Source organism: Rhipicephalus microplus, chromosome 2, assembly GCF_043290135.1.
Source record: "Rhipicephalus microplus isolate Deutch F79 chromosome 2, USDA_Rmic, whole genome shotgun sequence".
NCBI classification, from domain to species: domain Eukaryota; kingdom Metazoa; phylum Arthropoda; class Arachnida; order Ixodida; family Ixodidae; genus Rhipicephalus; species Rhipicephalus microplus.
Window position 1 is genome coordinate 212,779,828 of NC_134701.1, and position 10,598 is coordinate 212,790,425.

The window sequence follows — 10,598 nt, forward strand, 5'->3', positions numbered from 1 at the left end:
CGATGATTTTTTTTTTTTGTGTAAAGGAATTAAATTTTACTTAGAATGTTTGCGAATGGCCTAATTCTTACACATGCTGCCACACGCATCTTACTCGGGTTCTGAAAGTGGCAATTAACCCTACAAAATGCCCCAAGTTTCCTGCACACATTCGTCACATTCAGTGACTGCACCCTGGTACTCAGTATATTATGAACTAAAGTCTCCAAGCTAAAGCCAAATCCTTCAAATCATTGAAGTGCCTGCATCACGCAAGGCTGTCTACGCTTGATAAAATGATATTAATTTAGCGCAGCTCAGTTTGAGTGCGAAGAAAAGAAGCCATACGGTCAAGAAGAGGGAAAAACAGACAAGAGTGTTAGTGCTAAAGTTAGCGCTCGCACTGTTGTGTGAGTATCAAAGCAACATCATTTTATCATGCACCAACTGGACCAGTCAACAGTACCTGTCTATACACGCTTGCTTGATGCTCGTCTGTTCATTATTGACATGCAAGCGTAAATGTCCCAATTGTTGAATCGCTGTCGTAAGGTGTGTCGAAGACATTGTGTTTAACGTAATGGGACGCAATAAGTGCAATGAACTAGAGGATAGCACCCATTCAATTGCGCGTCGTCTGCGTTCACGGAGTCAAAAGTCACTGTAGATTTCTTTCTTCGACTGTGTTACGACAAGTCGTCTGTAGATCAGAAAACATCGCGCCAGTTGTAAAAAAAACGATTCCGGCAGATTTCATGCATTGTGAGTATCGATTTCATGCAAAGTCTTCAGCGATTAGCCGCGTAATTCTCATTTCGAACCGTTGCTAGAAGGGTTGTGATAGGTTTCTAAAAAAAATACAGTACTGGACTCTAGACCATGGTGAAGCTACAGTGCTGCGTCTTTATTGTATATACGCGTAACTTGTCTCTGTCTCCATCATCACCCTTCATCAGTTCTTTTTTTTTTTTCGGTTTTTCTTCTCCTGTGCAGAGTAGCAGGCTAAAGCGTACTAGCTCAGGACGACCTCTCGGTTTTCTTCTTCTTCTCCTCTTCTCATGGCTCATACCCGATGCAGAAGATTGGTCAAGTGTTAGGTTACTTTTATTTTTCAGTGTTTCGTCACAATGTTTCTCGTATAAGCTAGAAATGAATTTTACAACAAACGTAATTACGGAATATTAGTATTTAGACATTTAAAAGGATGAATAATTTAGCTCGATATTCTTTTAAACTGAATGATAAATTCCACCATGGCGTAATAAATTATCTCCCATGCGCGCTCTCACTCGCTTGCTTTTTCTGGAGCCAAGCCTTACGAGGTGGATCGACATTCTCACTAGGCAGAGTCAATTATAAAACCAGTCTCGCTGTTCCTTTTTATTCTGCAAAAATGTGTATTTCCCCGTCACTTATTTTACTGCCTATTTATCGAAACGTCTGGAATGGTCTTCTTTTCTTTTTGTGGTTCTATAGCTGCTCGAGGAAGCCGCCGGCAGCCCCATCGACATTGTTGGCGCAGGCACGTGGTGCCAGATTCAAAATGGCTGCGAACCATTGACAAACTGCGCAGAGTGCGTGCTCTGCAAACAGGCGCAGGTCTGTGAGCAGCTCCTTGAGAACAACGAAGAGCGGTGAGTGTACTGCTTCCTCACAGTTCCGTGCAACTGAATTTAAGCAGATTCCACAACTCATTTGAACCAGTGAAAGCAGTTTGAGAGGCAGCTGGAGAAGTGGCCTCACTTAGGCAGCACAGCACCAGAGGCTTCTTAAACACAATGCTTTAGTGTCATAACTCAGTTATAATTCATTCATTAAAGCTACTATAAAGCACTTGCGACTTCGTGTTGCCGTGTCTGGAAAAACGAAAGATTGGCTAGTCTTACGCCCGTAAGCGAATGAGTAACCACGAAAAATAAATATAGGCTGCAGAAAGTTGGAAAATCTCAAGAGCATTTTGCGTTTCGCAGCAAACTTACGGCGACCTTGTGTTGCCCTTGAAATAACCTCGTAATTATCTCATGAGAACCCAATGCAAACACTGAAAATGATCAAAACTATAGGTGGTCCAGTGGTCCCGATCATTTTACTAACACTAGCACTAGGACCTCAACCACTCGTAAAATTCTGCGCGGTGAAGCAAGACCTTCGCAACGGCAACGGCTATAAAACGCATGCAGTGAAGCCTCCTTGGCAAGGCAAGAGCGCTGCAATTAGGTAGGCTTACTGATTGCTGTTTTTACAAGGTCTGTACGTATTCCTCAAAGTGACCACATGGCCTTGTTGACGCGTAGATTTTTCTTCTTTTTTTTCGCGTTTTTGCAATACATTCTTGCTGCAGTAGATGGTCGTGGTAATGAGCTGTCTATTGCACGGAAATTCATTTCGCTGCGCTCAGCCCGCCGCATGTGTTTTTAGAGTTAAGAATTTATGAAGTAGTTCAACTACTGCGGAACTTCTCCACGCAGGCTGAAGTTTCTGTAAGCCATGGTGTAATGGCCACGTGAAGAATGGTTTTGTCGGGCCAAGCCTGATTATCAGCGTGGTAATTTGATGAAGTACCTTCATTGAAAATCCGGCGAACGGAAGGCCTGGACCTGGGGCTTTGACGCAGTTTTTTTTTGTGCTTCTTGGTACCGTGAATAAAAAATTAATGAAGAAATAAATAAAAAATATATGCAAGTTCACGAGTCGCATTGTCATTATCAAAGAAGGAGTTTATCATTTACACTGTGTGGATGGCAATGTGGTGCTCCCTCACGAACTGGTTGTATCCCAGCTACACAATACTGTACAATTTGACCACTTACCATCGCAAATTTTACGCGAAACGTAACAATTAAAATAAATGACCAGGCTGGAATGTTAACGATGAATTTTGTAACGAATAGAAAGGATCAAAAATATGGCACGTTTCCTATATGCTTCTCATACCACGTCTCTCAGCCGCCTCGCGATGTTTCTAACATTTCCTAGGATTAAACCTTTTCTTGAATGCCGCTACTTCAAACTCCTGACACTTGCTGTACAGGCTGGCGCCATCGAGAACTTAACGCTTTTCACGGGACTACGACCGAGCAAGGGAGCTTCCGTCATGTTTTGCAAACTCCCCCTTCCCGGTGCCATGTCCAAGGCGCGTGGAAGCGAAGACAGCCCTCGCACCAGGGTCAGGGTGCAGGAGTCGCTGCGCCAAGGCACCAGGGGCAAAGCGGCTGCGGCCTCGGCCCCCTCCTCGCTGCTCGTCGCGGCGTCACGCGACTTGGATGATCTCACCAACACCGAAGAATGCAGCGAGGATTTCAGCCAGATCGCTTCACTGCTGCAAACGCTCTCATCCCAAAGCAACCAAGGTCAGCATTTCTGAGGGGGAAAAAATCACCGCCCAAGCACTCCGTTTAAATCGTTAAGCAACTGAAAGCGTAACAACATAACTACATGCTACGCTCATGATGTGCTCGCGGCCGTTTCGCTAACTTCACATGTACCGAATTCAGTAATACGTGACGCGAATGGACGACATATGCAAATTACATGTCCAAGCATGATAACCATGACATGCGTATCATGTAACAACATGACTTCATACCGTACTCTTGAAGTGCGCGGGGCCGTTTCGCTATAGATTCACATATGACAAATATGGTATTATGTCACGTGAATGGATGACGAAGGTATGTGACTGGCGCAAACACGATAATCACGACATGCGTGTCTTGTAACGACATGGCTACACGCCACACTCTTGATACGCTCCTGGCCGTTTTGCTCGCTTCAGATTTGACAAATTTGGTATTACGTGACGTCAATGGATGACGGAGGTATGTGACTGGTGCAAACATGATAATCATGAGATGCGTGTCATATAAGAACATGACTACATGCCACAGTGAAGGCACCAATACATTTTGGCGTGACGCGGTGCGCGTGCTCGCCGTTGTTCATTTCGTCCCGTCACACCGGTTTTGCCACGCAAGGCGCCGGTCCTGCCGTGTACTCGCAAGTGTGTGCCGCGCTGCGTTGCTTTGAAGCATGCGCGTTTCAGTGCGTCCGGCGTCCCTCCGTCACGAAAAGAGGGAGACGCAGTGTTGTCTGGGTAACTCATCGACGCGAAATGCAGCATGTCGCATTTCGCGCCGGTTGCCGCCTGACCGCGCTGCCGAACGCTAGTCGCGTTGGTCGCGCCTGGCGTCAGACTTATAAAGTGCTCGTGTTTTGCTAACGTCGCGTCGCTGTGCCCAGTATGCGCGCGTGTCAACACTACATTGGAGTATATTGGGCCCTTCATGATGTGCTCACGGCCGTCTTGCTAGCTCCACATATACCAAATTCGGTATATGTGATATATCCACATTTACCATATGTGACGTGACGTCAATGCAGGACGAAACATGTGATAGGTGCAAACATAATAATCCGGACACCTGTGTCAAGTAAGAACATGACAACATACCACGCTCATAGTGTGCTCACGGCCGTTTGGCTAGCTCCACATATACTAAATTTGGTATCACGTGACGTGAATAGATGACGAAGGTAAACTACACATCCAAACATGATAATCATGACACGAAAGTCATGCGCGGCATCATTTACCTCCACCTCGAAACGTTGTGATGATTTTAAAGTGACATACCAACCTTCCTCATTCGTGCTTCGCATATCATTGATTCCCATTGTACGCGGGATCTGCCATTTTTTCATTCAGGAAAGAAGCTGCGAACTACCGGTCAGCGCAAGACTCCGGGCTCGATGGTGCTACCCGACATTCCCGAGAAGATCTCCCTCGAGGACTGGTCTGTAAAGGCCTGCTGCATCGAGGACATCGTCTACCCGAGCTCTCGCAACAAGTCCTACATAACCAACTCGCTCATCGCAACCTTCACGGGTGCGTATAATACGCTGCATAACTTTGAGTGCGCATTATCAGCGTGTAACACATTGTTAACTTGCGACACACGAAGTTCCTTCGCGTCTTAGCCCAGCGCAGCAAACATAAGGTCAAAGTACCGGATTAATTTGCAGACAACTTGAATTTCGGACGCGTCTACTCATGTAATGAGCGCTAATGTAGGTAGACGCATTTAAAAAGTTGTAGTGGTTTTAGCATACGCGCTAGTTCCAACAACTCACAAGGAGCATGGTGCAGAATCATTCAGAGAGCAGGTCCATAAATGAGTATCAACAGCCGTGGTACCTCCCTTCCCATTAGTGAAACTGATGGGCATGAGAAATCAAACCCAGTATATCCCGTGCTGGTTTGGGAGGCTCTATAACGAGCTGACCACCACGATGGTTCTGATATATTCAAAGCCACATAAAGCATGTTTTTGCTTCTGAATCCTTAGCCGACCCCTCTTTGCAGTAAAGGGAAGTGTGCAGTGAGATATTTATAGTTTTTGTGTCAGTTAACTTGTACTAATTAAGAGAAAGTGAGATGAAAGTGGCTGAAACGACAACTCGCTGCCGGCTGGAACCTGACCCAAAACGTTTGCACTACCCGTCTGACGCACAAAGGTTAGAGTATCGGTTAGGTTACAGTATCGCAGACTGGATGCGTATGTTACGCCTTCAGTCCCCACAGGCGGCAAGGTGCTTTGTAGGCCACTTTTATTTTATTCAGCTGTTAATTACTAAGAGACCGAGAGAAGACGGCGTTTATAACACCGGACGGCCTCTTCGAGTTTAAGGTGATGCCCTTCGGCCTTTGCTCAGCGCCTGCAACTTTTCAACGCGTTATGGATACAGTACTGGCACACTAGGTCATAATCCGCCTTCTTATACACTTTTCTTGCATTCATCTGTTAGTTTTATACTGTCTAAAAAAATGGGTACTACGACAAATTTTCATTCTGGTGCTTTTGTGCATGTGCATCAGCTTTGCACGTCTATTATAAGTGTCAGTTTAATAAACATTAACAGCAAAAATTACTACCACACAATTTTTGGAGTTCTACATGTCATCGGCGCATTGCACCCGATAGTTTTGTAGATACCTTGATTATGATCGAGGGGAGGCCTTGTCCAAGCTCCACCGGGCAAAGGAGTCCGAAAACATCTGCAAGGGCCAGTGCAGAGTTAAATGGAATACCTGCGCTGAGTACGCGAAATGAAGAGCGCGCTTGTGACCCGTGTGTCCTGCCGACTGGCCCAGATCAGGCCTCGAGGGTGGACGAGAGCGCGGGCAGCCTGCCGGATTCGTCGCTCACCGATTCGAGCTCTACTCTGTCCGTCGATACCGAGCAGCACGGCCAGTCCAGAGAATCCCGCCGTAGTCAGCGCCGCGAGGCCAGAGCCGCTGGGTGAGTTCTCAAGGCATTCATACCTGAAAAAAGAAAAAAACACTCACCCCAGTTATACACTCAGCCAAACCTGCAGAAACAACGGAGCTGGAGTTCTGCCGTGTTTCTCTTGTGATCTTCTGCGAATTTCTAGGGTGTTTTGCGATTTTCTGTGTGCGTCTCCGATTACGGTATTTGTGGAGTACAGATACACGGAAAATTACTTGTGGCAACCTCTACCCCGCCCGCCCCACTTACGGTGACTTTGCACCCTATTCACGCGCTAGCCGCTCTCACTTGATTCACCTCGCGCCTATTGCTTCGTCCGCAACCTAATTACCATGGACGAGGTGGCCACGCCATCTATGTGCGTATCCGGCAACCTCAGCATGACAGGCGACGCGAACACTCATCTGTCGTCGGGACCAATCCTGGAACAAAGAGCAGCGCCAATGACAAAAACATAAGGGATATATAATAATAATAATAATAATAATAATAATAATAATAATAATAATAATACCTAGAGCTTTGTGCCCCAAAACCGTGACATGATTATGAAAGACGCTGCACTGGAGGGCTCCGGGAATTTCTACCACCTGGTGTCCTTTGATGTGCACTGACATCACGCAGTAAACAGTTCTTTACCATTTCACCGCCATTCAAATGCGACAATCGCGGCCGCAATCAAACGCGCGACCTTCCGGTAAGCAGCCGAGCAACACAGCTGCTGCTCAACAAAAGGAGCAGGAAGAGCACACTTTTGTTATCTTCTTTGACTGAGAAATAGGTGTGGATTTGTGGGAATAATCTTTGATTTGCAGTTAGCGCTTGTCGAGTCCGATTTCACAAAAACGTATAACCTGTACATTTTTTTTCCAAGAAAATAATTCAGCAAATCATGTCGCCGCACATATCACTAGTGAAGTCGACTGGCTCATGGGAAACTGCACCAACGAAAGGGAAGTTTTCTGACTTTGGTCCCTCGCCTTCCTGTTCCTTCTAATGCCCTTGTCTTTCCCGCCACGTGACGTTTCTCTCCTGTATAGCTTTTCTCTTCTTCCCCAGTGGAGGGTAGCCCACCACGTTCGGACCTGTTTGACCTCCCTGCCGTTCTTCTATTCTTATCTCTCACTCAGATAAGAACTCTCTACAAACTAGCCCGAATTTCATTTCAAGCAAAAAGCCCCAATTTTCGCGGTGGTGGGCCGCCGCTTGCGTCATTTAATGGTGGTGACCAAAGTAGAGCTAGAAATTTTATCATCATTAAGAGAAACGAGCGCTACTGCTTTAGATAGGAGAATCTGTCAATAATATGTTCGAATACTTCGTTACGGCTGAACATTCGAGGCTACTAGAACCGTGAAACAGTAGACGCACTGCCTGTGCGCATATATTTCGACTGGCAACAGCGCTACGCAAACCGACAAATGTGCATGACAACAAGCCGTGCCTCCCGTCTTGTATGCTTATAACCTGTTTTCACGCGCACACACAGTGCTGTTTCGCATAGAAATACAGGAATCGCATTGCCATCGAGGAGGGCGCACACGTATGGTTCTGGCGGGCACTTGATGTGCCTGGGACGTCTTACGTGGCCCTTCTGACTTCATGTGTCCTATCCATGGAGGTGTAGAACGCAAGGCGACGGGTAGGTTCCACCACCATGTCGTCTTAGCAAAGCGTTGGAAACACTAGCCTTATCGTGCAAACGTTGCATTGCCAGCGCAGCGTGATAAACGCTACGGTACTTAGAATCACTTATGTATGCATTTTCTAGTAAAAGACGCACATGCAGAATATATACGTCTTGTTATGGTGCCTGAGATATGCGCAATAATTTTCTTTTTAATTGACAATCGCACACGTATGAACGCTAAACCTTGAGCAACATTGGTGGGCGCTGCGGATAGGGTCGGCCATTCAGGGTATCGGCGGTGCGGATTAAGAGTACTCGGTTCGCGGTAAGGGTGGACAAATAGACAAACAGATCAAATTTTTTGCGTCGAAGGTCCCCAAGAAAGACTATCGTCTTTAAAAAAAAGACTTGTATGCATGATCCAAATCCATGCACACGCACATGACACAGCTTAAGCTCGTCCCGAACGAAAGACATCGTAAACGAGTTTCGTAACTTCAGAGAATGTGTACCCGTTCACCTGATGCACGTCTTGAGCTCTCTGTCTCCCTTTGCTCTCAGCCATTTGAGAGAGAGATAGACTGTATTGGCTCTGGGCCGGAGCAAATGTTTGTTGAAAAGGAAGCTCATCGAATTAACCAGGCACCGTACCGGCACGCTTTGCCTGCAGGCTCCGCTGCCGGCGAAACGAAAATCCCGACATCGTAGTGCTCCTGGGCGCAACGAGGTTCCCCTGCCACCGTTCCCTGCTCTCGGTGCACTCGCGGTACTTCCAGGAGATCCTCGCAGCTAATCCCCAGACCCAGAAGGAAAGTTGCGCCAACAAATCCTTTCTATATCCTACGCCACTCTATCGTGCTATAGTTACATGCAGTTCATAGAAAGCGGAGTCTGTGCTTGATCTTATCGTAAGGGCAAAGCTAAGACACCGTTCTACATCCACTACAGCGGACGTTTTTTTTTTCTTTCCTCTTTCAATAGTCTAGCGTCATTGCTGTCGCGCATATATTCGGTAAGCATGACCAGGGACTGAGTATCAAAGTCCTGGTATTGATCACCTCTTTCCAAAGCTGGAAGTGAATGAGGAAGGAAAATTTCTTCAGGTTAGTTATATATGCTTTTAAATGCACCCAATGTCGCCACTGTTACGGAGTATTGACGACAAGACGATGACCAAAAGAGTGCTGTCGAAGCGAGGTAAATCGCGTCAATGTGAAGAGCCGCCTTTTCTTGAGCCAAAGACAAAGACATGCACCCATTTCAGCACCAGTGTGTTCTTCAGCTCAAGTTCTCAAGGAGTGAAACTCCGATGAAAATTTTTCCAGCGCTGATCTTTTTTCTTCGCCGTAACCGAATCTCTGTGTTCGGCTCGACTGCTGTCTGGGGCCTTTCCACGCAACGTATGCACACATCCGTTAAGAAAGCTCCCGAAAAATAATCTGTGTGGAATCTGTAGGGAGAAAACAACACGCTCATCTAGCAAGAACAACCAACCTCTTTGAGGCCCCAAAGACAGCTCGGCCATTGAGCCGGCCGCCGGACCCAGAAAGGTATACGTAGTGCGAGAGAACAACGGGGCACGTCGGCGAGCAAGACCGGCGAGTAGGACAACGAAGCCACTGGAGCCAACCTTATTAGCGGGCCTGCCGACGGTGTCATTCCTAAAAGCCACTGCAAAGCAGGTTGTGTATATATACGTACGTATCCTGTTGTCCACGCGCAAAATACTTTCGCGGAAAGCAAATAATCCCCCCTCCCCCCCCCCCCCCTCTTCGGGAGAAGACAGGAGGGACGCTGGCGTGAGGGACTGCGTGGGCACGCGATAACATCAGCGAGCTCTTTCCCGTCCTGTCGTCCCCCTCTTCATCCCTGTCACGCTCATTGGGCCCACTCCGCTATCAAATTACCGATTTCCGGTCGATAGAGAAGCACCGAATGACGATGGCGAAGTGGATGGGGGAGGAGCGCAGTCTACGTTATACCCGAGGCTCTATACATCAACGGCTGCGTGTGGGATGGCACTAGGCGAACAATGTGTAATAGAAGCTGGCCTCAGCATCATCTCGGAGTGACGAACGATGGTGCACAAGCCTACTTTGAAGGAATGAAGAAAACTCGCGAGATTCCTCCCTCTCTGCTGTTTTTCAACACACACACTATCTTTTGGGCGAAAACAGTGGGGAACAAAACAGAGTAAGTACAACGTGGATAATCTGTGCCTATAGTCACTTTTCTTTAATACCTAGTCTGAAACGCAGTACAGCCTTTTAAAACGCAGACGTTGTATAGATGAGTGCCGCCCTCTTTTTTCTCAGTGGAACAGGCAACTTGTGGCTGCAAAGCCTGAACGAAAGGAAAGGAGGACGAAAGGAGGGTGAAAGTATGGAGGATGAAAGGGTGAATCGCACGGCAAGCGTTGAGAAAGTCTAGGTGGTGTTGGTTGACATCACTCCCCGAAGTATTCTCGAGTTTTGTCTACGGGGAACGATGCTTTCAGGGCAAGGTGGTAGAAAGCTTTCTTCGCCACACGATTGCTTGCTTTTGCGAAAAATACTTCAAAGCAACAAAAAAGAAAGAAAAGGAAAAAACCGAAATTGGCTCAACAATGGAGGGAAATGTTTGATATGTAAGCTGCTTTCTTTGTTAATTTAGCGGCATGAAAATTGAAAGAAGGTGAACTGGTTAGCTGCGTGAGTAAACGT

At 46.9% G+C, this 10,598-nt stretch overlaps 1 protein-coding gene across 1 annotated transcript; it reads left to right on the plus strand.

Moving 5' to 3' along the window:
• Nucleotides 1-1,466: 1,466 nt before the first annotated feature.
• On the plus strand, nt 1,467-8,896 carry LOC142787107 (uncharacterized). Its single transcript, XM_075884710.1, has 5 exons — nt 1,467-1,613; nt 3,011-3,329; nt 4,685-4,864; nt 6,131-6,278; nt 8,567-8,896. The coding sequence occupies exons 2-5, from the start codon at nt 3,074-3,076 to the stop codon at nt 8,775-8,777; spliced, it is 795 nt and encodes a 264-aa protein (XP_075740825.1). The 5' UTR covers nt 1,467-1,613; nt 3,011-3,073; the 3' UTR covers nt 8,778-8,896.
• Nucleotides 8,897-10,598: the final 1,702 nt, after the last annotated feature.

Bases quoted from the DNA above. Each gene is read 5' to 3' on its own strand.
- LOC142787107 (XM_075884710.1), top strand. From the start codon at position 3,074: ATGTTTTGCAAACTCCCCCTTCCCGGTGCCATGTCCAAGGCGCGTGGA. The intron at 4,865-6,130 runs GTGCGTATAATA...CGACTGGCCCAG, and splicing joins GCTCATCGCAACCTTCACGG to ATCAGGCCTCGAGGGTGGAC. The intron at 6,279-8,566 runs GTGAGTTCTCAA...CTTTGCCTGCAG, and splicing joins CGCGAGGCCAGAGCCGCTGG to GCTCCGCTGCCGGCGAAACG.